At 41.0% G+C, this 27133-nt stretch overlaps 2 protein-coding genes across 2 annotated transcripts in view; both read left to right on the top strand.

The window, feature by feature from the left end:
• LOC106583704 (SWI/SNF-related matrix-associated actin-dependent regulator of chromatin subfamily D member 1) overlaps positions 1 to 11027 on the top strand; it is a 28944-nt gene extending 17917 nt beyond the window's left edge. The window contains exons 7-12 of the mRNA XM_014168208.3: positions 2533 to 2694; positions 3191 to 3288; positions 5077 to 5212; positions 6580 to 6702; positions 6847 to 6948; positions 10668 to 11027. Of these exons, the coding sequence (XP_014023683.1) occupies positions 2533 to 2694; positions 3191 to 3288; positions 5077 to 5212; positions 6580 to 6702; positions 6847 to 6948; positions 10668 to 10721 (675 nt within the window). The 3' untranslated portion in view covers positions 10722 to 11027. The remainder of the gene's footprint in view (positions 1 to 2532; positions 2695 to 3190; positions 3289 to 5076; positions 5213 to 6579; positions 6703 to 6846; positions 6949 to 10667) is intronic.
• A 4906-nt stretch (positions 11028 to 15933) lies between these two features.
• Positions 15934 to 26692, top strand: LOC106583703 (glycerol-3-phosphate dehydrogenase [NAD(+)], cytoplasmic). The gene is given in 8 exon segments (XM_045705481.2): positions 15934 to 16568; positions 19412 to 19577; positions 19579 to 19590; positions 19994 to 20134; positions 21754 to 21892; positions 22153 to 22174; positions 22176 to 22251; positions 22571 to 26692. Coding segments are annotated over 8 exon segments (891 nt in total). The 5' UTR covers positions 15934 to 16521; the 3' UTR covers positions 22859 to 26692.
• The last annotated feature ends 441 nt before the right edge of the window (positions 26693 to 27133 follow it).

A 27133-nucleotide genomic window follows, 5' to 3' on the forward strand; every position in this document is an offset into this window, starting at 1 on the left:
CACAGCTAGTAACTGTTTAGCCCTATCATCAGAGATACACAGCTAGTAACTGTTTAGCCCTATCATCAGAGTTACACAGCTAGTAACTGTTTAGCTCTATCATCAGAGATACACAGCTAGTAACTGTTTAGCTCTATCATCAGAGTTATACAGCTAGTAACTGTTTAGCTCTATCATCAGAGATACACAGCTAGTAACTGTTTAGCTCTATCATCAGAGATACACAGCTAGTAACTGTTTAGCTCTATCATCAGAGTTATACAGCTAGTAACTGTTTAGCTCTATCATCAGTTATACACAGCTAGTAACTGTTTAGCTCTATCATCAGAGATACACAGCTAGTAACTGTTTAGCTCTATCATCAGAGTTATACAGCTAGTAACTGTTTAGCTCTATCATCAGAGATACACAGCTAGTAACTGTTTAGCTCTATCATCAGAGTTATACAGCTAGTAACTGTTTAGCTCTATCATCAGAGTTATACAGCTGGTAACTGTTTAGCTCTATCATCAGAGTTATACAGCTAGTAACTGTTTAGCTCTATCATCAGAGTTATACAGCTAGTAACTGTTTAGCTCTATCATCAGAGTTATACAGCTAGTAACTGTTTAGCTCTATCATCAGAGTTATACAGCTAGTAACTGTTTAGCTCTATCATCAGAGTTATACAGCTGGTAACTGTTTAGCTCTATCATCAGAGTTACACAGCTAGTAACTGTTTAGCTCTATCATCAGAGTTATACAGCTAGTAACTGTTTAGCTCTATCATCAGAGTTATACAGCTGGTAACTGTTTAGCTCTATCATCAGAGTTATACAGCTGGTAACTGTTTAGCTCTATCATCAGAGATACACAGCTAGTAACTGTTTAGCTCTATCATCAGTTATACAGCTAGTAACTGTTTAGCTCTATCATCAGAGTTACACAGCTAGTAACTGTTTAGCTCTATCATCAGAGTTACACAGCTAGTAACTGTTTAGCTCTATCATCAGTTATACAGCTAGTAACTGTTTAGCTCTATCATCAGAGTTACACAGCTAGTAACTGTTTAGCCCTATCATCAGAGTTATACAACAGGTAATGGCATGGTTTTCATGATCAGTAAAGCATCTGTTGATCATGTAATTTCAGATACGTTAGGGTAGCCAATCTGTTTGGCATGTTAGATAGCTTGACATCAGCAACTAGCCTATTTTTATTCACAACTCGTCCTGGTAAACGCCAGTCATCACCACTATAGATGGCATCTAGTGTATCCCCTGGAAGTTAGCTTGTCCACTAGCATTACTGACCTGATCTGGTGTTAGCTTGTCCACTAGCATTACTGACCTGATCTGGTATTAGCTTGTCCACTAGCATTACTGACCTGATCTGGTGTTAGCTTGTCCACTAGCATTACTGACCTGATCTGGTATTAGCTTGTCCACTAACATTACTGACCTGATCTGGTGTTAGCTTGTCCACTAGCATTACTGACCTGATCTGGTGTTAGCTTGTCCACTAGCATTACTGACCTGATCTGGTGTTAGCTTGTCCACTAGCATTACTGACCTGATCTGGTATTAGCTTGTCCACTAGCATTACTGACCTGATCTGGTGTTAGCTTGTCCACTAACATTACTGACCTGATCTGGTGTTAGCTTGTCCACTAGCATTACTGACCTGATCTGGTATTAGCTTGTCCACTAGCATTACTGACCTGATCTGGTGTTAGCTTGTCCACTAGCATTACTGACCTGATCTGGTGTTAGCTTGTCCACTAGCATTACTGACCTGATCTGGTGTTAGCTTGTCCACTAGCATTACTGACCTGATCTGGTGTTAGCTTGTCCACTAGCATTACTGACCTGATCTGGTGTTAGCTTGTCCACTAGCATTACTGACCTGATCTGGTGTTAGCTTGTCCACTAGCATTACTGACCTGATCTGGTGTTAGCTTGTCCACTAGCATTACTGACCTGATCTGGTGTTAGCTTGTCCACTAGCATTACTGACCTGATCTGGTGTTAGCTTGTCCACTAACATTACTGACCTGATCTGGTGTTAGCTTGTCTACTAGCATTACTGACCTGATCTGGTGTTCGCTAACTAGCTAACCAATTTTACGTGGTCCATCAATCAATGTAGCCTATCATGTCTGTCAGCAGCAATCGTGATTAAACATTCTTAAAAACAATGTTGAAAAGGGGATAATGTTGTAAGCTAGCTATGTTGGTAGGATAAAAAAGTACATCACTTGCCAACAGTAGGCTAGCCAACATGGGCATATGTGCCCTTATGCTGCTTGACAGGCAGAGCCGACCAAGGATGGAACATTTACCTAAACTACTTGTTTGGGTATAGTACACAATTTTATATTTGTAGTTCTATGCTCTTCTCTTTATTGTGACGCTTTATTGATAACGACCTATATGAACCAGGTGTTTTTGACCGCTGGGCCTTTCTCAACATCTCTCCCAAATACATGCTTGTCGTTTGCGTCTTCAGTTTGATGGTGTAATGCCTCTGCTAATTTCACTTCTCTCTCCCCAGCCCCCTCAGTTCAAACTGGACCCTCGTCTGGCCCGTATGTTGGGGATCCACACCCAGACCAGGCCGGTCATCATCCAGGCCCTCTGGCAGTATGTTAAGACCCACAAGCTGCAGGACCCCCACGAGAGAGAGTTCATCAACTGTGACAAGTACCTGCAGCAGGTCAGAGTTCATCAACTGTGACAAGTACCTGCAGCAGGTCAGAGTTCATCAACTGTGACAAGTGCCTGCAGCAGGTCAGAGTTCATCAACTGTGACAAGTGCCTGCAGCAGGTCAGAGTTCATCAACTGTGACAAGTGCCTGCAGCAGGTCAGAGAGCAGCAATTCTCCTCTTTGTTCACAGCTGGTTGGAAGATATAAGCCTTTCTTGGGGAAAATAGAACCAGTGTCTTTTCCCCACGTTTGTATCTGTAATGTTGAGGATTTGTTATACAACCTGATGGACAGTATGTTAGTAACGGGATTTTGCCTTTTCATCATCTTTATGGGTAAATGGGTCTGTTATGTTGTCCTTAGCCCAAACACGCCATAGACCTCTGATATATGATCTTTATTAACTGTCCATAGCTGAAACATACAAAGCACAATATTCAAATCCTTGCATGTCCAGTTCTTGAGTAAATGAATAAAGTTGTGTTTTTATCTATGTTGTTCTAGATCTTTGAGACCCAGCGTATGAAATTCTCTGAGATCCCACAACGTCTACATGCTCTCCTGATGCCTCCAGAACCCATCATCATTAACCATGTCATCAGGTAGGACTAACCCTAATCGTCTTTATTAACCATGATATCAGGTAGGACTAACCCTAATCGTCTTTATTAACCATGATATCAGGTAGGACTAACCCTAATCGTCTTTATTAACCATGATATCAGGTAGGACTAACCCTAATCGTCTTTATTAACCATGATATCAGGTAGGACTAACCCTAATCGTCTTTATTAACCATGATATCAGGTAGGACTAACCCTAATCGTCTTTATTAACCATGTCATCAGGTAGGACTAACCCTAATCGTCTTTATTAACCATGTCATCAGGTAGGACTAACCCTAATCGTCTTTATTAACCATGTCATCAGGTAGGACTAACCCTAATCGTCTTTATTAACCATGATATCAGGTAGGACTAACCCTAATCGTCTTTATTAACCATGATATCAGGTAGGACTAACCCTAATCGTCTTTATTAACCATGATATCAGGTAGGACTAACCCTAATCGTCTTTATTAACCATGATATCAGGTAGGACTAACCCTAATCATCTTTATTAACCATGATATCAGGTAGGACTAACCCTAATCGTCTTTATTAACCATGTCATCAGGTAGGACTAACCCTAATCGTCTTTATTAACCATGATATCAGGTAGGACTAACCCTAATCGTCTTTATTAACCATGATATCAGGTAGGACTAACCCTAATCGTCTTTATTAACCATGATATCAGGTAGGACTAACCCTAATCGTCTTTATTAACCATGATATCAGGTAGGACTAACCCTAATCGTCTTTATTAACCATGATATCAGGTAGGACTAACCCTAATCGTCTTTATTAACCATGTCATCAGGTAGGACTAACCCTAATCGTCTTTATTAACCATGATATCAGGTAGGACTAACCCTAATCGTCTTTATTAACCATGATATCAGGTAGGACTAACCCTAATCGTCTTTATTAACCATGATATCAGGTAGGACTAACCCTAATCGTCTTTATTAACCATGATATCAGGTAGGACTAACCCTAATCGTCTTTATTAACCATGATATCAGGTAGGACTAACCCTAATCGTCTTTATTAACCATGATATCAGGTAGGACTAACCCTAATCGTCTTTATTAACCATGATATCAGGTAGGACTAACCCTAATCGTCTTTATTAACCATGTCATCAGGTAGGACTAACCCTAATCGTCTTTATTAACCATGATATCAGGTAGGACTAACCCTAATCGTCTTTATTAACCATGATATCAGGTAGGACTAACCCTAATCGTCTTTATTAACCATGATATCAGGTAGGACTAACCCTAATCGTCTTTATTAACCATGATATCAGGTAGGACTAACCCTAATCGTCTTTATTAACCATGATATCAGGTAGGACTAACCCTAATCGTCTTTATTAACCATGATATCAGGTAGGACTAACCCTAATCGTCTTTATTAACCATGATATCAGGTAGGACTAACCCTAATCGTCTTTATTAACCATGTCATCAGGTAGGACTAACCCTTACCTCCAGCAACAACACCTCACTATGTCCTCCTCGCCACTAGGGTCCACACCTCACCATGTCATCACTTGGGTCTAGAGTTGTTCCGTGGTTAGGAAGAACTCCTGGCCTTTTTTTGTAACACAATGATCAGATGTCACAATGCCTACAGAAGTGTTCGAATGTCTCAGGAACCACGTTAATCTGATATAGAACAGTCCTGAGATGTGCAGCGTGACTACAAGAAAGGACCGTTTGGAACGAACCCATAGTGTAAGATAGATCATGCAGAGTCTAACTCCTCTCTGTGTGTCTACAGTGTGGATCCCAATGACCAGAAGAAGACAGCCTGCTATGACATCGATGTGGAGGTGGACGACACTCTAAAGACCCAGATGAACTCCTTCCTCCTATCCACTGCCAGCCAGCAGGAGATCGCTGGCCTGGACAACAAGGTATGTATGGTGTATAGTTGAACTTTACATGGGTCCATTAATTTTCAAGGGATGGAATCTAGCCTACAACATCTTATGGTGAGCTATTCTGAGGCTGTGTGGCCGAGGCAATGAACAGATGTTTTTCCACACACCTTTTGTCTCCTATTGTACAGCCCGTTGTCAGAACGCTGGAAGAGTGAAAAATAGAGGCGCTATAAAAAATAAAATGCATTGCATTGTTGATACGAACTACAGTCAACAGGGACTGGGAGCAGACAGGGACCGACTACAGAGAAACTCACTGAACCTGAAATAAAAGGAGAAATAGACAGCCCTCCTCCCCCTTCTCCAGAAAGACAGTCCTCCTCTCCAGAAAGACAGTCCTTCTCCAGAAATAGACAGCCCTCCTACCTCCTCCCCAGAAATAGACAGCCCTCCTACCTCCTCCCCAGAAATAGACAGCCCTCCTACCTCCTCTCCAGAAATAGACAGCCCTCCTACCTCCTCTCCAGAAATAGACAGCCCTCCTACCTCCTCTCCAGAAATAGACAGCCCTCCTACCTCCTCTCCAGAAATAGACAGCCCTCCTACCTCCTCTCCAGAAATAGACAGCCCTCCTACCTCCTCTCCAGAAATAGACAGCCCTCCTACCTCCTCTCCAGAAATAGACAGCCCTCCTACCTCCTCTCCAGCAGCAGTACGCCTACTTCAAGTTCAGACTGTTAATACAGACAAAGAACAAGACCCCACAGGAAAGAGTCTCTGAGAGACACACCCTGTCAGTAGCATTGGCTGCAGGTCTTATCCCTGTGATTGCAGAGAGACCAGAGCTGAGGTATCTAGTGCAGACTAAGGTTAGAGAGACCTCCATTAGACAGTAGTGTATTCAGTAGTGTTTAAAACAGACAGCTCGGTGCATTCAACATGTCAATACTTCTCACAAATGCAAGTAGTGAGGAAGTCAATCTCTCCTCTACTTTGAGCCATGAGAGATTGACATGCATATTATTAATGTTAGCTCTCCGTGTACATTTAAGGGCCAGTTGTGCTGTCCTGTTCTGGGTAAATTGTAATTCGACAAGCTGCTGTGACAAAGGCCAATTTAACACAACAGAGATGAGATCTTCTCTACTGAGGGAGGAGCTAACATGATGTCCTACTACAGGGACTACAGACTGGTTCAATCTGGTTCATGTTACTGAAGTATGGATCCATTTGCATTGTTGTCTGGTCTAATAAACATAACAAAGAAAAGTCACTCTACTTCATCCATCTTGGTTTGGACATCCATCTTGCTGTTTCTTCCCCTTCAGATCATTTAGACAGTAGTTTATTCAGATGTTGAACTAGGATTGACCCTCCATCTCTCTCTTCTTCCCCTGTAGATCCATGAGACCATAGAGACGATCAACCAGCTGAAGACCCAGAGAGAGTTCATGTTGAGCTTCGCCAGAGACCCCCAGGGCTTCATCAACGACTGGCTGCAGTCACAGTGCAGGGATCTCAAGGTAAACACACAGGGAAACACCATTATGGAACATAGTTCAATAGAGAGAGAACATTCTGGCTGCTGTCAACACGAAACTACACATTATACCTGTAGGCTTTATTGAAGGAAATTAAGTTTCTAATGTATATGATTATTTTTACAGACTATGACTGATGTGGTTGCGAACCCAGAAGAGGAGAGGAGAGCAGAGTTCTATTTCCAACCCTGGGCCCAGGAGGCCGTGTGTCGTTACTTCTACTCCAAGGTAAAATGCTCACCTCTCACCATTCTGTGTGTGTACCCAAGAAAGTAAAAGTGCTATATGTGCCATGTAAAAAAAGCTAACGTTTAAGTTCCTTGCTCAGAACATGAGAACATATGAAAGCTGGTGGTTCCTTTTAACATGAGTCTTCAATATTCCCAGGTAAGAAGTTTTAGGTTGTAGTTATTATAGGAATTATAGGACTATTTCTCTATATACGATTTGTATTTCATATACCTTTGACTATTGGATGTTCTTATAGGCACTTTAGTATTGCCAGTGTAACAGTATAGCTTCCGTCCCTCTCCTCGCTCCTACCTGGGCTCGAACCAGGAACACATCGACAACTGCCACCCTCGAAGCAGCGTTACCCATGTAGAGCAAGGGGAACAACCACTCCCAAGTCTCAGAGCGAGTGGCGTTTCAAACGCTATTAGCGCGCACCCCGCTAACTAGCTAGCCATTTCACATCGGTTACACCAGCCTAATCTTGGGGGTTGAAGTCATAAACAGCACAATGCTTGCGTAGAGCTGCTGGCAAACGCACGAAGGTGCTGTTTGAATGAATGCTTACGAGCCTGCTGCTGCCTACCATCGCTCAGTCAGACTGCTCTATCAAATATCCAATCATAGACTTAATTATAACACACAGAAATACGAGCCTTTGGTCATTAATATGGTCGAATCCGGAAACGATCATTTCGAAAACGAAACGTTTATTATTTAGTGAAATACGGAACCGTTCCGTATTTTATCTAACGGGTGGCATCCCTAAGTCTAAATATTCCTGTTACATTGTACAACCTTCAATGTTATGTCATAATTATGTACAATTCTGGCAAATTAATTACGGCCTTTGTTAGGAATAAATGGACTTCACACAGTTCGCAATGAGCCAGGTGGCCCAAACTGCTGCATATAGGGTATATGCTTGCACGGAACGCAAGAGAAGTGACACAACTTCCCTAGTTATAAGAAATTCATGTTAGCAGGCAATATTAACTAAATATGCAGGTTAAAAAAATATATACTTGTGTATTGATTTTTAAGAAAGGCATTAATGTTTATGGTTAGGTACAGTGGTGCAACGACAGTGCTTTTTTCGCAAATGCGCTTGTTAAATCATTACCCGTTTGTCGAAGTAGGCTGTGATTCGATGAGAAATTAACAGGCACCGCATCAATTATATGCAACGCAGGACACGTTAGATAACTACACATGGTTGATGATATTAGTAGTTTAACTAGTGATTATGTTAAGATTGATAGTTTTTTTTATAAGATAAGTTTAATGCTAGCTAGCAACTTACCTTGGCTTCTTGCTGCTCTCGCGTAACAGGTAGTCTGCCTGCCATGCAGGCTCCTCGTGGAGTGCAATGTACGGCAGGTGTTTAGAGCGTTGGACTAGTAACCGGAAGGTTGCAAAAACGAATCCCTGAGGTGACAAGGTAAAAATCTGTTGTTCTGCCCCTGAACAAGGCAGTTAACCCCCGTTCCTAGGCCGTCATTGAAAATAAGAATGTGTTTTTAATCTGACGTGCCTAGTTAAATAAAGGTAGACATTTTTTTTTACAGTGTACAAAAATACCGATTACCGGTTCTTATAAAAACTTGAAATCGGCCCATTTTAATCGGCCATTACGATTAATCGGTTGAGCTCTAGTGTGTGTGTGCCGTGGTGTGTGTGTGTGTGTGTGTGTGTGTGTGTGTGTGTGTGTGTGTGTGTGTGTGTGTGTGTGTGTACCGTGGTGTGTGTGTGTGTGCCGTGGTGTGTGCGTGTATGCCGTGGTGTGTGTGTGTGTGTGTGTGTGTGTGTGTGTGTGTGTGTGTATGTGTGTATGTGTGTATACCGTAGTGTGTGTACCGTGGTGGGTGGGTGTGTGTGTGTACCGCAGTGTGTGTGTGTGTGTGTGGGTGTGTGTGTACACCGTGGTTTTACATCAAGGTAAATCAAATCAAATGTTATTGGTCACATACACATGGTTAGCAGATGTTAATGTGAGTGTAGTGAAATGCTTGTGCTTCTAGTTCTGACCATGCAGTAATATCTAACAAGTATTCTAACATGTAATCTAACAAATTCACAACGACTACCTAATACACACAAATGTAAAGGGATGAATATGTACATATTGTATATATATGGATGAGCAAATGCCTTGCGGCATAGGCAAGATGCAGTAGATGGTATAGAATACAGTATATACATATGAGATGAGTAAAGTAGGATATCTAGACATTTATTAAAGTGGCGTTATTTAAAGTGACTAGTGATACCTTAAAGTGGCAAGAGATTTGAGTCTGTATGTTGGCAGAAGCCTCTCCTATGTTAGTGATGGCTGTTTAACAGTCTGATGGCCTTAAGATAGAAGCTGTTTTCAGTCTCTCGGTTCCAGCTTTGATGCACCTGTACTGACCTCGCCTTCTGGATGATAGCGGGGTGAACAGGCAGTGGCTCGGGTGGTTGTTGTCCTTGATGATCTTTTTGGCCTTCCTGTGACATCGGGTGGTGTAGGTGTCCTGGAGGGCAGGTAGTTTGCCCCCGGTGATGCGTTGTGCAGACCTCACTACCCTCTGGAGAGCCTTGCAGTTATGGGCGGAGCAGTTGCCGCACGACTCTACTTTGATTGCCTTTGTGGAGGGAGTAGCTACACTGTTTGTATTCGTCATGTTTCCAGTCGCCTTGCCGTGATTAAAAGCGATGGTTCACGCTTTCCGTTTTGCACGAATGCTGCCATCAATCCACGCTTTCTGGTTAGGGAAGGTTTTAATACATCACCTATGCACTTGCTAATAAACTCGCTCACCGAGTCAGCGTATACATCAATGTTGTTTTCTGAGGCTACCCGGAACATATCCCAGTCCACGTGATCGAAGCAATCTTGAAGCGTGGAATCCGATTGTTCAGACCAGCATTGGATAGACCTGAGCACGGCGTTTCTCGTTTTAGTTTCTGTCTATAGGCTGGGAGCAACAAAATGGAGTCGTGGTCAGATTTCCTGAAGGGAGGGCTTTGCATGCATCGCAGAAGTTGGTAGCAATGGTTGAGAATGCTGCCAGTCCATGTCGCTCATTCGATATGCTGATAGAATTTCGGAAGCCTTTTTCTCAGATTAGGTTTGTTAAAATCACCAACTACAATAAATGCAGGCACAGAATGTATGGTTTTCAGTTTACATAGAGTCCAGTGAAGTTCTTTCAGGGCTGTCGAGGTATCTGCTCGGGGGGGTGAATATAAACGGCTGTGATTATAATCGAAGAGAATTCTCTTGGTAGGTAATGCGGTCGGCATTTGATTGTAAGTAATTCTAGGTCAGGTGAACAAAAGGACTGAACTTCCTGTATGTTGTTATGATCACACCATGAGTCGTTAATCATAAGGCATACACCCCCGCCCTTCTTCTTACCAGAGAGTTGTTTGTTTCTGTCGGCCCGATGCGTGGTAGGTAAAGCCTTCACTCCTGCCGTTCGTTCTCCATGATGGTCGTCATCTCTGTGTCACCAAGCGTTTTTTCTGCCCTACTAAATACTTTAAAATCTTTCTCTGAACAAGATTTTCAATTGTAATTTATATTACGGTACTGGTATTTGTCTGATATTACCTGGTATTCCTTTCACTTATGAAATGGAATTTCCATTTCTGAAATTAATTTTCTTCTTTATCTGCATTTTAATATATATATTTTTTTATTTTTTTTTTATTTTTTTTTTAATGTATTTCAGGTTCAGCAGAGGAGGCAGGAGCTGGAACAAGCCCTGGGAATCAGAAACACTTAGAGATGAAGATGTTGAAGAAAAACAGGCCAACAGAGGAACAAGTCGCCATTCTCTCTGGGAGGAGGAAGAGAAGTGTGGGACATTCATTAATACGCCCCTGATTTGAGAAAAACTTCGATAAACATCTTTGATATACATCTGCTTTACTGCTGGTGGTAACTATAGGATATCTTTTTGAAAGTCACCTAGCAGGCTGTTATGGTTATATTATCCATGTTAGATTTTTACTTCCTCTCTCTTCATATTTGTCCCGCTAAAAGATCTTTTGACTTATTTTTTTCTCAATGGTCTGTCTCTATGCCTTACCTCAATGCATTCCCTTTTTGGGCTGAACTCTCTCAAGTCGCCAATCTTGAATCTATATTCAGGCCTAAGTGAGGTTGAAATGACCCCCAACTAAGTATTGATGCTACTCCACAATAACTAATATTGAGTAATTTAAGTCTTAACATTTGGCCATTTGTGAAAGAGCATTGGGTTCATTTTAAATACTTTGACTGTTTCTAACCTGCTCAGAGTCCATACTAACTCATAACTGATTAGGTGATAGACTACACACACTACCATTCTGGCTTTGCTCTGGAATTGATTTTTCAGTGTTTGTTTGGTATTGATAGGGTTGTGAGTATTCAATGGTCTTTTATTGCTGTGCTGGCTGTCCGTTTCTTAGTGGTTCAAGAGTATTCTAGAATTCTTGTTGTAGAATATTGTGTACCTCAAAAATTCTCCCCTGAACACTTCAAAGTATGGTGATGGCAGGCAGGCTTTACAATATTGTGAAGATTCAGTCTGTTGGTTTAGTTAATCATTTAAGGGGCCATTTCATTTGAAACTATTTTTGTGACGCTTTGTTTTTTTGTTAATTATCTTTTTTTATGTTTCGAAACTATGAATTATATTAAAGCTTGTATTGTTAGAAGTTAAACCTTAAGGAAGTAGTGTTTGTAGTAATTACCTCAAGTCGATCTAGTTTTGTAAATACTGAGAAGAATAATCTGGTTTGATGTGAAGGAAAAATGTATTTTAATGCTCCGATAGTTTTCCCAAGACGTTCCCCTTCAAGTGATCCCAATGGTTTAATCCAGAACATTCTCTATAACCTAACAGCAAGCTGAAGTTGCTTGTTGATCCCGTGTGGAAGAGAGAACAACCTTCAAGGTTCTACTGTTAGGTTAATAATTCCTCTGGGTTTTCATCTTTAGTATTTGTTAGTGTGCAGAAGCCATCAACACCGAGGAAGATAAGCATAGAGCTGGGTTCACTAGTAGATGTGACATATTGAAGAATTTCTGCATTTTTGATAGTATGATTGATAGCTTACGCCTGTTGTATTGCTGTTTAGATATGATGACATGTAAAGGATGTATGGCGCTTCATGGTTGGACTCAATTCATTATCAGTTCAGTAGTCAAGTGAATTGAAATGAAGCGCCATCTATTTTCAATGGGGATTTTTTTTTTCAATATTAAATTGTAATTTCCAACCACGTTCTGATTGTCTTGAATTGCCCCCAATCCTGCAAAGGATGATACTGAAGACTGATTGAAATCTTCAGACTTAAATTGTATTTTTCTCTTATTGACCAAACCTATTTTTCCCTGTATGTTTTAATCCTATGCTATAATAAAGGATATCTTCATGATAACTTCTCAGTTTGGAATGGATGATTTTAAAGATGGTTTTCTACCATTTGATGCACAAACTGGCCATTAAAATTGTTACCTGCCTAATGTTCAGCATCACAGTTTTTAGCTCTGGGATTCTTATAAACACCACACACACCTCTCATTGCTGCGAGAAGAGGGGTGATGCACGAGATGGCATAACAACCAGGGGATGGATCTGGTCATTGGCCCGCAGGTGAGCATATGTTTATAGGGCCAGGAGTTTTTCTTGGTCAGCTGTTCTTGTGAGAGGTTAAGGATGGGTTTTCTGGGGCTCCTAAAGTTGCCAAACTATAAGTATTGCTCCATTGAACCTTTTGCTCGTGAAATGATCCTAATCATACTAGGTCATAGCATCACCTCTGATTAGCCTCACATGTTCAAACAGTGAAGTCTGTTAAAGGATGAGTACCTGTATTTATTGAGAAGTCTTCATAAGGCAAACAATTTCTGTGATTAGAAAAAGTCCTCTTAAAATAAGGAAAGTGTGGCATTTCCGAACTTGGAAATGTATCAACTCGCGACCAAAGGCTTTTACTTGTGACATATAGTTAAATGCACTAAAGAGGAACAATAGGTACATATTGAACATGCACAATCCACAATCTTTTTACGTGTCTATTTTCAAAGGATTAAGCTAAGAACGTTAACAACTTCATAGTTAAGAACACTGAAACAAAATGGAACACTGAAACAAAATGGAACACTATAACAATATGGAACACTATAACAATATAGAACACTATAACAGTATAGAACACTATAACAATATAGAACACTATAACAACATAGAACACTATAACAGTATGGAACACTATAACAATATGGAAGAAAATGTAACTTATTCTACAAGAACCAATATCACTCCCTAAAAACACAACCTTATGGAACAGTCCTTGGATAGCTTTTCAGAATTCACAGATAAATTGGTCCACATGGAAAACTAAAGGCATAGAAACTGTAAATGACTTGCTAACAGGAAATACATTTATTTCCAGGACAGAATTAAAAAGTAATTTTGGATTGACCAATGTATACTGAAATGCAAGATGTAAAGTGTTGGTTTCATGAGCTGAAATAAAAGATCCCAGAAATGTTTCATACTTAAAGAAAAACATATTTCTCTCAAATGTTGTGCACAAATTTGTTTACATCCCTGTTAGTGAGCATTTCTCCTTTGCCAAGACAATCCATCAATCTGACAGGTGTGGAATATCAAGAAGCTGATTAAACAGCATGATAATTACACAGGTGCACCTTGTGCTAGGGACAATAAAAGGCCACTCTAAAACATGTAGTTTATTCACACAACAATGCCATAGATGTCTCAAGTTTTGAGGGTGTATGCAATTGGCACGCAGGAATTTCCATCAGAGCTGTTGCCAGAAAATGTAATGTTAATTTATTTACCATAAGCCACCTCCAACGTCATTTTACAGTATTTGGCAGTATGTCCAACCAGCCTCACAACCACAGACCACGTGTAACCATGTCAGCTCAGGACCTCATCTGGCTCATGTGAGAACAGCCATCCAGACAGCTGATGAAACTGTGGGTTTGCACAACCAAAGAATTTCTGCACAAACTGTCAGAAACCATCTCAGGGAAGCTCATCTGCGTGCTCGTTGTCCTCACCAGGGTCTTGACCTGACTACAGTTAGGCGTCATAAATTACTTCAGTGGGCTCACCTTCGATGGCCACTCACACCCAGGAGATCTTTATGGATGAATTTGGTGTCAACTGTACAGGGCAGATGACAGACAGCGTGTATATGGCGTCTTATGGGCGAGCAGTTTGTCAACGTTGTTAAACAGTGTGCCCCATGGTGGTGTTATGGTATGGGCAGGCAGACGCTACGGACAGTGAACACAATTGCATTTTATCGATGGCAATTTGAATGAACAAAGATATTGTGACGAGATCCTGAGGCCCATTGTCGTGCCATTCATCCGCCGCCATTACCTCATGGTTCAGCATTATAATGTGTAACCGATGTGAAATGGCTAGTTAGTTAGCGGTGGTGCGCGCTAATAGCGTTTCAATCGGTGACGTCACTCGCTCTGAGACTTGAAGTAGGGTTGCCCCTTGCGTTGCAAGGGCCGCGGCTTTTGTGGCGCGATGGGTAACGATGCTTCGTGGGGTGTCAGTTGTTGATGTGTGCAAGGGTCCCTGGTTCGAGCCCAGGTTGGGGCGAAGAGAGGGACGGAACCTACACTGTTACAAATGCACGGCCCCATGTCGCAAGGATCTGTTCACAATTCCTGGAAGCTGAAAATGTCCCAGGTCATCCATGGCCTGCATACTCACCACACATGTCACCCATTGAGCATGTTTGGGATGCTCTGGATCAAATTGTATGACAGTATGTTCCAGTTCCCACCAATATCCAGCAACTTCTCACAGCCATTGAAGAAGAGTGGGACATCATTCCACAGGCCACAATCAACAGCCTTATCAAAACTATGCGAAGGAGATGTGTCGTGCTGCATGAGGCAAAAATGGTGGTCACACCAGATATTGACTGGTTTTCTGATCCACGCCCCTACCCTTTTTTTAAGGGTACCTGTAACCAACAGATGCGTATCTGTATTCCCAGTCGTGAAATCCATCGAGTAGGGCCTAATTAATTTACTTACATTTCCTGATTTCCTGATATGAACTTTAACTCAGTCAAATCTTTGAAATTTCTGCATGTTGCGTTTTATATTGTTGTTCAGTATAGTTTCAAATACATGCAATTTAAAAGTTACATATCATGAAATTTAATTTGAAATATTTTGAAAAAATATATATAAACTATTGGAACCAAGACTTAAAAATAACTAATGTTGTCACAAGATGGAGGGAAAGTGGGAGCATAACTAATGAAATTACAGTTAATGAAAATGTAGGCTTAATCCAATATAAACTCATGTATAGAATTGATTATACAAGAGACAAAAGTCACAAATTCTACAGCACAACCGCAGAGTCATGCCTTTAGTCTAAAACTAACAATGATTCAATAATCCATGCTTTCTTGAAATGCTATTAAGTCCAAAAATGATGGGCTGTTTTAGAAAGTAGGCTGTCAGAAGTACTACAATGTAAATGTACTATTAATTGGTCTGTCTTTCAAGACATGGAAAATGGGGGTGTAGTGAAATATTCAATGGGCTGGAGGATTCTCTTCTCATAACTCATCTTGAATAAACGTATATAGGAAAAACGTGCAAATCAATTAATCCAGCATCATTAACACAAAGACAAAATCTAATGATTTATTACTGAAATAGCATGGACGACCGAGAAAAACAAATTGGTACAATTTAAGGCCATTTGGCAAACAATAATGCAGGCACTAGGTGTAATGGTCGTCGTACGTAGTGGACCAAGGCGCAGCGGGTTGAGTGCTCATAATGACTTTTATTGAACACAAACGAAACAAAACGATCGCACGACCAGTATTGCACGCGCACGACCAGTATTGCACGCGCACGACCAGTATTGCACGCGCACGACCAGTATTGCAGCAACAACTTCCCACCAAGGGACAGGTGAAAACAGGGCTACTTAAGTATGACTCTCAATCAGCAACAACGATGTACAGCTGTTCCTGATTGAGAGCCATACCAGGCCAACAAAGAAATACACAACATAGAAAAACATAGAAATACAAAACAAGAACATTTCCCAAAAACCCCGGAACACATAAATCAAACACCCCTCTTACATAAATACATATCCCATTAAACCCCGAACCACATAAAACAAATACCCCCTGCCACGTCCTGACCAAACTACAATAACCAATAACCCCTTATACTGTCAGGACGTGACACTAGGGATGGAGGTGTGAGCATGCGGGTCTGGGCAGAGGTGATGAAGTCGTTGTTTGTGTGCGTCTGTAAATTGTTGTTCGTTTGTGTCTGTTTGTATTTGGTGTAAACCATTTTTTACAATCTTATATAAAAAAAATATAAAAAAAGAACAAATGGTCCTCTTGGAGCCTGTCTGGACCTGAGTGCACTAACCAATAAATACAAGAGGGAGTGACCCAGACTGCTATCCCACGTGCCAGGTATAAATACACTTCGTCTAGACTTCAGACGAGTCTTCGCACCAATCACTTCAGGAGGGGCAGCAGACACCATGGATGATCATGGCACCTAAGAAAGTATGCATCATTGGCTCTGGCAACTGGTAAATACCTTTTTATATTGATTTATGCTAAAATGTATTTTGATTACGTCTTTCTGAGCTGATGATGCAGAATGATCCTACTGTACTGTAAGACACAGCCGTTTTTGTATGTCAACGGTTTTCAAATGTCTTTCACTTACCGGACTGTAATTTTGAGTTAGCAATAATACTATTGTAATGAAACAGCAGGGAGCAGGTCTCGAATCCTCGACCTTCTAGCCCGAAGTACGGCGCGCTATCGACTGTGCCACAAAAGCATGCTCGTGCAGCAGAGTCGATTTCCGCGCTTATAAACCCAGGGTAGTTACACTATCAACCTTTGAGTCGATTGTGTATCAGGTTGTAGGTTACAGAAGTGCAGGTGTGTGAGACGAGTGTATCGAGTTTATTTAGCTCGATGTGATCTCACTAGAAACAGATGACTGTTTGAAGATGACTGTGTAGAGCACTGTTGCTGTTTGCTTTCCCCAGCTTTCTTTGTTTGCCTTATCAGACTAATATTAATAATAATACTTGTATTGTCTCGATTAAGCTTACCTATGGTGGTAATAATGCAACATAACTGGGGCAAATATCAGAATTTGATTTATTATCTCAATATTTTATTGCATCTAATGGAATTGCTGGATTATTGCAGAATACAGTTATATTCCTTATAGTTTTAAACACACACACACACACACACACACAGGCTGCCTCCATTTCACTGTATGCATGAGATCAGATAATGACTAAATAAAATGTTTCTAATTTTATGTTTCTGTCCATGATGAGGAGATGGGAATACCAAAGTCTAAACTCTAGCCTAGAGGGTTTATTTTTATTTAACCAGGCAAGAACAAATTATTATTTACAATGACGGCCTACCCCGGCCAAACCTGGACGACGCTGGGCCAATTGTGCACCGCCCTATGGTACTCCCAATCACAGCCGGATGTGATACAGCCTGGATTCAAACCAGGGACTGTAGTGACGCCTCTTGCACTGAGATGCAGTGCCTTAAACCGCTGCTCCACTCGGGAGCCCGAACCTCTGTGATGAAACTACACTATGAGCCTTCATGATACACAAACCACCATTTACAAAGTGGTGATCAGCTCTGTTAACCATTTTATAAAGTGGTGGCATTGTGTCCAATCAACCTGGAGTCATAGGTAGACGTAACATAGTAAACGTAAATCCAGGACCACCAATGAGGAAGACACATTTCGGTTGAATGCATTCAGTTGTACAACATACTGGGTATCCACCTTTCCCTCACCTTTCCCTTTCTAATTTGTATGATATGTTATGTTTCGTGTGGATGTCCGTCATCTATTTCGTATGATATGTTACAAATTACTCTTCGTATTATTTGTTAAGAATTGCAATTCGTACAATATGTTACAAATTGAAATTCATACAATATGTAATTAATTTGCAAAACGTATGATATGTTAGGAATTCCAATTTGTTGTAACTAATGTTCGCTAGCTGGCTAGGTGGCTATCACTGATGTTGGCTAGGTGGCTAACGCTAATGTTAGCTAGGTGGCTAATGTTAGGTAGGCTAGGGCGTTAGGGGTTAAGGTTAGGGTTAGGTTAAAGGGTTAGAGGAAGGGTTAGCTGACATGCTAAGTAGTTGTTAAGTAGCTAAAAAGTAGTAAGTAGTTGCAAAGTTGCTAAAATGCTAAAGTTGTCCGTGAACCAATTTGAACACTCAAATTTGGGTTGCTAGAAGTTCACGTTATACGCCCGACCAACACCCAACTTTTGCCTTAAGTAACCATCTGTCTTATATAACCATACCAAAACTAACGTATCATACTAATTTGAGTGACCTGGATTCACTTTACTATGTTACGTCTAGTCCATGAGACCAGGCCATGCTGCTATGTCAACAAATGCTTAGAGCTGCTACACTGCAGGGCCTTTGATTTACTTCCTCAGGAATGTTCTTATGTTCTTTGAGGTTGGATTGTGTTGTTGGGTTGTGTTGTTGTGTTGTGTAGGTTACTAGAACAATCGAGGGGAAGTTTCTGAATCAATATTGAGTTGTCTGATCTTTAAAATATCACTCTTACCTCATTCCTTGGCATAAAATAAGGCCTTGTTTGAGTAATCACTACTACTGTCATTATACTCATTAGGTGTGGTGTATATTCATTGTAAACAGTGTATGAGCAACATTCATTATTGACACAATAATCATTTACTAGTCCACAATTGAAAAATGAATTACACCATTATTTTCTCTCCCAGCATTTGTTGCATAATACTTGGTGCTAGAAAGCTTAACTGATTGGATAATATTTGGTCCTAGAAAGCTTAACTGATTGGATAATATTTGGTCCTAGAAAGCTTAACTGATTGGATAATATTTGGTCCTAGAAAGCTTAACTGATTGGATAATACTTAACTGATTGGATAACATTTGGTCCTAAAAAGCTTAACTGATTGGATAATATTTGGTGCTAGAAAGCTTAACTGATTGGATAATATTTGGTGCTAGAAAGCTTAACTGATTGGATAATATTCGGTGCTAGAAAGCTTAACTGATTGGATAATATTTGGTCCTAGAAAGCTTAACTGATTGGTGGCAGTGAGAGACAAGCTTTATTAACCAAATACAATTGCAAGACTGATTGGTTGGGTCCAATGGGGATATTCAACATTCAAACATCTCACTTCTAGCCTGTTTATCTCTCAAAGTGGGAAAACCTCACTGGGTTTTGCACCCTGCTCTAATACTAGTGTGAAGTCTATCATCCATTCAATTGAAGTAATCTCCTCAGCTCCAAAAATGTGGAGAAAAATGAAACAATAGTATTGCTTGAAATTGACACTTTTGTTTCACATCTACAGGGGCTCTGCCATTGCCAAGATTGTGGGCACCAATGTAGGAAAACTTGACATATTCGACACGACAGTGAACATGTGGGTGTTTGAGGAGACGGTGAACGGACGTAAACTCACAGAGATCATCAATACAGACCATGAGAATGTCAAGTACCTGCCTGGACACAAGCTTCCCCCCCAACATTGTAAGACTCAAGATTTCAAAATGCTCTGGAAAAAAAAAGATCTCTCGTGCAGTTTATGTTTACAGTTTCTCACTATTAAAATCACAATGCATATATCACCTTTTTTTGTTCATATTTGATTATTACCTGATTATTAACTAATTATTAGAGCGTTGGACTAGTAACCAAAAGGTTGCAAGATTGAATCCCCGAGCTGACAAGGTAAAAATCTGTTGTTCTGCCCCTGAACAAGGCAGTTAACCCCACTGTTCCCTGGTAGGCTGTCATTGAAAATAAGAATTTGTTCTTAACTGACTTGCCTAGTTAAATAAAGGTAAAATAAAAAATGACGTAATCACTTATATTACCAACCTTTAACGTTAAGTCTGCCACACATCACCCGATGAATCTCATCCCCATGGAGGTGGCTGTTCCAGAGGTGACGGATGCTGCGAAGGGAGCAGACATCCTGATCTTCGTTATTCCACACCAGTTCATCAACAGAATCTGTGACACCGTCAAAGAACACATCAAGAAGGATGCTGTGGGCATGTCTCTTATCAAGGTGACTGGTTTTGCTTTCAGGGCCTGTTTGTTTAAATGACTACCTCAATGCAGCAGCATACAGTTGCCTTTTTGAAGGGCAAACTTCTGGTTTAATTTCCAGTATTGAATACTGCTGCTTCTAATTATTACTTGTTGCTGTAAATAGGTGTTCCCTCCCAGTACCAAAGGATGATGAACGGTGAGGCGGATCTACATTCCTAGTGATCTGATGTTACAGGGTGTAGATGAGGGTGATGATATTAATATGTGTATCCATGGTAATGTACGTTACAGGGTGTAGATGAGGGTGATGATATTAATAGGTGTATCCATGGTGATGTACGTTACAGGGTGTAGATGAGGGTGATGATATTAATAGGTGTATCCATGGTGATGTACGTTACAGGGTGTAGATGAGGGTGATGATATTAATAGGTGTATCCATGGTGATGTACGTTACAGGGTGTAGATGAGGGTGATGATATTAATAGGTGTATCCATGGTGATGTACGTTACAGGGTGTAGATGAGGGTGATGATATTAATAGGTGTATCCATGGTGATGTACGTTACAGGGTGTAGATGAGGGTGATGATATTAATAGGTGTATCCATGGTGATGTACGTTACAGGGTGTAGATGAGGGTGATGATATTAATAGGTGTATCCATGGTGATGTACGTTACAGGGTGTAGATGAGGGTGATGATATTAATAGGTGTATCCATGGTGATGTACGTTACAGGGTGTAGATGAGGGTGATGATATTAATAGGTGTATCCATGGTGATGTACGTTACAGGGTGTAGATGAGGGTGATGATATTAATAGGTGTATCCATGGTGATGTACGTTACAGGGTGTAGATGAGGGTGATGATATTAATAGGTGTATCCATGGTGATGCACGTTACAGGGTGTAGATGAGGGTGATGATATTAATAGGTGTATCCATGGTGATGCACGTTACAGGGTGTAGATGAGGGTGATGATATTAATAGGTGTATCCATGGTGATGCACGTTACAGGGTGTAGATGAGGGTGATGATATTAATAGGTGTATCCATGGTGATGCACGTTACAGGGTGTAGATGAGGGTGATGATATTAATAGGTGTATCCATGGTGATGTACGTTACAGGGTGTAGATGAGGGTGATGATATTAATAGGTGTATCCATGGTGATGTACGTTACAGGGTGTAGATGAGGGTGATGATATTAATAGGTGTATCCATGGTGATGTACGTTACAGGGTGTAGATGAGGGTGATGATATTAATAGGTGTATCCATGGTGATGTACGTTACAGGGTGTAGATGAGGGTGATGATATTAATAGGTGTATCCATGGTGATGTACGTTACAGGGTGTAGATGAGGGTGATGATATTAATAGGTGTATCCATGGTGATGTACGTTACAGGGTGTAGATGAGGGTGATGATATTAATAGGTGTATCCATGGTGATGTACGTTACAGGGTGTAGATGAGGGTGATGATATTAATAGGTGTATCCATGGTGATGTACGTTACAGGGTGTAGATGAGGGTGATGATATTAATAGGTGTATCCATGGTGATGTACGTTACAGGGTGTAGATGAGGGTGATGATATTAATAGGTGTATCCATGGTGATGCACGTTACAGGGTGTAGATGAGGATCCCAAGGCGTTGATACTAATCTCTGATGTCATCAGAGAGAAGCTGGGCATCACCATGACAGTACTGATGGGGACCAACGAAGCCAACGAAGTCGCGGAGGAGAAATTCTGCCAGACCACAATCGGTAAAGTGTGTGTGTGTGTGTGTGTGTTTGTTTGTTTGTTTGTTTGTGCAAAGCTGTGCCCTGCATCGGTATATCTGACGTGTATGAAGTATCATCAAGGTGAATTTGGTTGCTTTGGAAAATAGAACCCAGTACATCTCTTCCATTCAAAGAGCTCATGCCGATGCTTTTGTGTTACAGTAGTAAGTATCCATGCATTTTACCATATGAATGGTATTTTGGATATTTCATGTGTAATATTGTTTGTATTCTTTACCCAGGGTGTAAGAACAAGGACTGGGGAACTGATGCAGACCACTGACTTTAGAGTCACTGTGGTGGTGGAGGCTGATGTCGTTGAGATCTGTGGAGCTCTCAAGGTCTACTTTTTACCCTCATAACATGCTTTTACCTTCATCTCTTTCTGGTGAGATTCATAATCAAACACCACTGTCACTATGAAGTGATGATATAGTAACCGCTTGCTTTATTCCTAATAGTGGTAGTACAATGCGCCTAAGGATGGCATGCCATAGCTTTCTGTTTTTAATGGAAGCTCCAAGGTCTTCTATTCTGACCAATGTCTCCACAAATGGTCTTCTCCTGTGGTCTTCTCCTGTGGTCTTCTGGGAGATCATTATCCGTAAAACATGTGGAATCTAGATCTACACAGAGTAATGAACAGATTTCCCTCCTCAGAACATAGTGGCGGTGGGAGCAGGGTTCTGTGACGTCCTGGGCTTCGGTGATAACACCAAGGCAGCGGTGATCAGACTGGGACTGATGGAGAGGATTGCCTTCGCCCGGATATTCTGCACCGCCGGACCCGTCTCCCCCGTGACATTCCTGGAGAGCTGTGGCGTCGCCGACCTCATCACCACCTGCTATGGTGGACGCAACCGCAAGATCGCAGAGGCCTTCGCCAAAACAGGAAAGGTGAAGAATGTGGAAAGAGAGAGAAACACAAGGGCATTGTTGACATTCTGAATTTCGAGATTCTCCCTCTGTCGTTCTCTCTCTCTCTGTCGTTCTCTCTCTCTCTGTCGTTCTCTCTCTGTCGTTTTCTCTCTGTCGTTTTCTCTCTCTCTCTGTCGTTTTCTCTCTGTCGTTTTCTCTCTCTCTCTGTCGTTTTCTCTCTCTCTCTGTCGTTTTCTCTCTCTCTCTCTGTCGTTTTCTCTCTCTCTCTCTGTCGTTTTCTCTCTCTCTCTCTGTCGTTTTCTCTCTCTCTGTCGTTTTCTCTCTCTCTGTCGTTTTCTCTCTCTCTCTGTCGTTCTCTCTCTCTCGCTGTCGTTCTCTCTCTCTCGCTGTCGTTCTCTCTCTCTCGCTGTCGTTCTCTCTCTCTCTCTCTCTCGCTGTCGTTCTCTCTCTCTCGCTGTCGTTCTCTCTCTCTCTCTCTCTCGCTGTCGTTCTCTCTCTCTCTCTCTCTCTTTCTCGCTGTCGTTCTCTCTCTCTCTCGCTGTCTCTCTCTCTCTCGCTGTCGCTCTCGCTCTCTCTCTCTCTCTCTCTCGCTGTCGTTCTCGCTCTCTCTCTAGCTGTCGTTCTCGCTCTCTCTCTCTCTAGCTGTCGTTCTCGCTCTCTCTCTCTCTCGCTGTCGTTCTCGCTCTCTCTTTGTCGTTCTCGCTCTCTCTCTGTCGTTCTCTCTGTTGTTCTCTCTCTGTTGTTCTCTCTGTCGTTCTCTTTTTCTCTCTCTCTCTCTCTCTCTCTCTCAATTTTAAATTCAATTCAATTCATTTTGCTTTATTGGCATGATGCAACAATGTACATATTGCCAAAGCTTACTTTGGATATTTACAATATGAAAATAATAAGAATCAAAACTGTCAACGGGACAACAGTAACAACAATAACCAAGGGTCAAAATAACCATACATTGAACAATAACAATAAGCATACAGTAGAGGACATGTGCAGGTTGATTGATCTGTCAGACACTGTCCCTCATCTTATGGCAGGCAGCAATGTAGTGCGCTGCCAACCTACAGCTCTCTGCTTCCTCCCCCAACTGGACGGGTAGCCTATTCTCATCAGAGAGGTCTTTGAAACCTTCAATAAGGGTTTCAAATTTGGGGAAATTACACTCTCTAATTGTTTTATATTTTTTACATTTTGTCAGGAAATGCAGCTCTGTCTCAGGTTCTGTTGCTGTGCAGTGGTTGCACAGCCTTTCCTCTACAGGGAGCCAGGTTTTCCTGTGTCTACCCTTCTCAATGGAAAGGCTCTGCTCACTGAGCCTGTACTTTGTCAAGGTTTTTCTAAGGTTTTGATCTGTAACCATGGTAAAATAGTTAGCCACGGTGTACTGTCGATTTAGGGCCAGATAGCACTGCATTTTGCTTTGTTTTTGTGTTTCCTAATAAGTAATGTAGTTTTGTTTTGACTGTGATGTAATTTTGTTTTTTTTCTGATTGATTGGATGTTCTGGTCCTGAGGCTTCAGTGTGTTAGCAGAACAGGTTTGTGAACTCAGCCCCAGGACCAGCTGGATGAGGGTCCTGAGGCTTCAGTGTGTTAGTAGAACAGGTTTGTGAACTCAGCCCCAGGACCAGCTGGATGAGGGAACTCTTTTCTTTGCTCAGCTCTTGGCATTGCAGGGTTAAGTAATGATATGAGAGTGGGTCACTATATTTTAGATGTTTACAAAACTTAATTGCTCTTTTTTGAGTTTTTATTATTAGTGGATATTGGCCTAATTCTGCCCTGCATGCATTGTTTGTAGTTTTCCTCTGGACATGTAGGAGAATCTTACAGAACTCTGCATGAAGGGTTTCAATGGGGCGTTTGTCCCATTTGGTGAAAACTTGTTTTGCAAGTGCACCCCCCAGTGCAGTTGGTTCAATTACACATTCAATTAGTTTTAGCCAAATTTTTATAGGTATTTCAATTTGAAATTGTTTTTTAATGCGTAAAATGCCCTGCGTGCATTCTCTCTGTTCATTCACTGCCTCATTAAGCTGTCCAGTCCACTTATTTTTTATTCTAAGTAATTGTAGTGTGCAGTACTCTATATATTTTGTACCAATTGAGAACTTTGGTCTAATTCCCTGAGATCTGGATTTTTATTTGAGTCTTTTTGGGGTTTACTGCCAGGGCCCAGGTCTGGCAGCACTGCTCTAGCAGGTCCAGGCTCTGCTGTAGGCCATGTGCTGTGGGTGACAGCAGGCATAGGTCATCTGCGAAGAGTAGGCATTTAACCTTTGAATTGTGGAGACTAACACCAGGGGCTGAGGATTTTTCTAGAATAGTAGCCAATTCATTGATGTAAATATTGAAGAGCGGAGGGCTCAAATTGCAATCCTGGCAAAGGCCCCGCCCCTGGTTAAAGAATTCTGTTCTTTTCTTGCCAAGTTTGATGCTGCACGTATTGCCAGTATACATTGTGTCACGGATCCCTCCGGAACTGTGTCATTACGCACACCTGGTCCCTATTCCCACTGATTGTAATTGTATAAATGTGCCCTTTGGTTCACCATTGTTGATTATTGTTCCAATGTCCGTTGGTCGTGTGAGTACCTGTGCTGTGTTGTTTTGGCTTTCGTGCCACTTGAATTGTGCAGATGATTACGGGTCTCGTTCCGTGTGTGTAACGTTTGTCTGTGGAAGAAGGAGTAGACCAAAGCGCAGCGTGGTACGTGTTCATGATGTTTCATTTTAACTTGAACACTGAAACAACAAAACAAAGTGGAACAAAACGCAACAGCTCTGTCAGGTGAACACACCAAACAGAAAACAACTACCCACACTAACCCTGTGGGAAAAGGCTACCTAAATATGGTTCCCAATCAGAGACAACGATAGACAGCTGTCCCTGATTGAGAACCATACCCGGCCTTTACAAAGAAATACCAAAACATAGAAAAAGGAACATAGAATGCCCACCCTAGTCACACCCTGGCCTAACCAAAATAGAGAATAAAAACCTCTCTATGGCCAGGGCGTGACAGTGTGGTATCATTGTGCGATTGTGTATTTATTTGAGGTTCTCCTCGCTCTTTTCTTTGGGTTTCTACCCTGTGTTTTGTATACGTGTTTGTTTGGTCTTCGTCCCTGTGCCTTTACATGGCATGCTGTAATTTGGGTAAATAAAAACCCCATTACACATTCCTGTGCCTGTCTCCTGATCCCTTTATACCAACATGACACATCCATTTAATTATGTAATGTTTTACCCCCTACACCAAATAATAAACTATTAGTAACTAATACCAACAGTAAATAATAAACTATTAGTAACTACTACTGTCAGGGATTTCTTCGTCGGAGGACGATATAGCGAAATCATCGTCGGAAAAAGATGACCAATACGCAGCAGAGTTGATATAGTTCATTTTGAACATTTAATAAACTCAAAATGGATATACAAAATAACAAAAACAAACTCACGATAAACTGACAGTCCTGTTAGGCTTACTTACGCTAAACACGAAACAATCTCCCACAATTAAACAAACAAACACACCCAACTAATATAGGACTTCCAATCAAAGGCAACACCACACAGCTGCCTTCAATTGGAAGTCCACCCCAATTAACCAAACATAGACATACAACTAACTAGATAAACATAGAAATACGTAAACAAAGATCATAACCCAAAAACCCGGAAATACTAAACCAAACACCCTTTTTCCAAAACACCACCCCGAACCACATAAAACAAATACCCTCTGCCACGTCCTGACCAAACTACAATAACAATTAACCCTTATACTGGCCAGGACGTGACAACTACCAACAGTAAATAGTTAACTCTTAGTAACTACTACCAACAGTAAATAATAAACTATTAGTAACTAATACCAACAGTAAATAATAAACTATTAGTAACTACTACCAACAGTAAATAATAAACTATTAGTAACTACTACCAACAGTAAATAGTTAACTCTTAGTTTATTATTTACTGTTAGTAGTAGTTACTAAGAGTTAACTATTTACTGTTGGTAGTAGTTACTATCAGTAACTACTACCAACAGTAAATAATAAACTATTAGTAACTACTACCAACAGTAAATAATAAACTATTAGTAACTACTACCAACAGTAAATAATAAACTATTAGTAACTACTACCAACAGTAAATAATAAACTATCAGTAACTACTACCAACAGTAAATAATAAACTATTAGTAACTAATACCAACAGTAAATAAACTATTAGTAACTACTACCAACAGTAAATAATAAACTCTTAGTAACTACTTCCAACAGTAAATAATAAACTATTAGTAACTAATACCAGCATTAAATAGTAAACACACAAGTA

Source organism: Salmo salar, chromosome 22 (assembly GCF_965601325.2).
Source record: "Salmo salar chromosome 22, fSalSal1, whole genome shotgun sequence".
Classification (NCBI taxonomy): domain Eukaryota; kingdom Metazoa; phylum Chordata; class Actinopteri; order Salmoniformes; family Salmonidae; genus Salmo; species Salmo salar.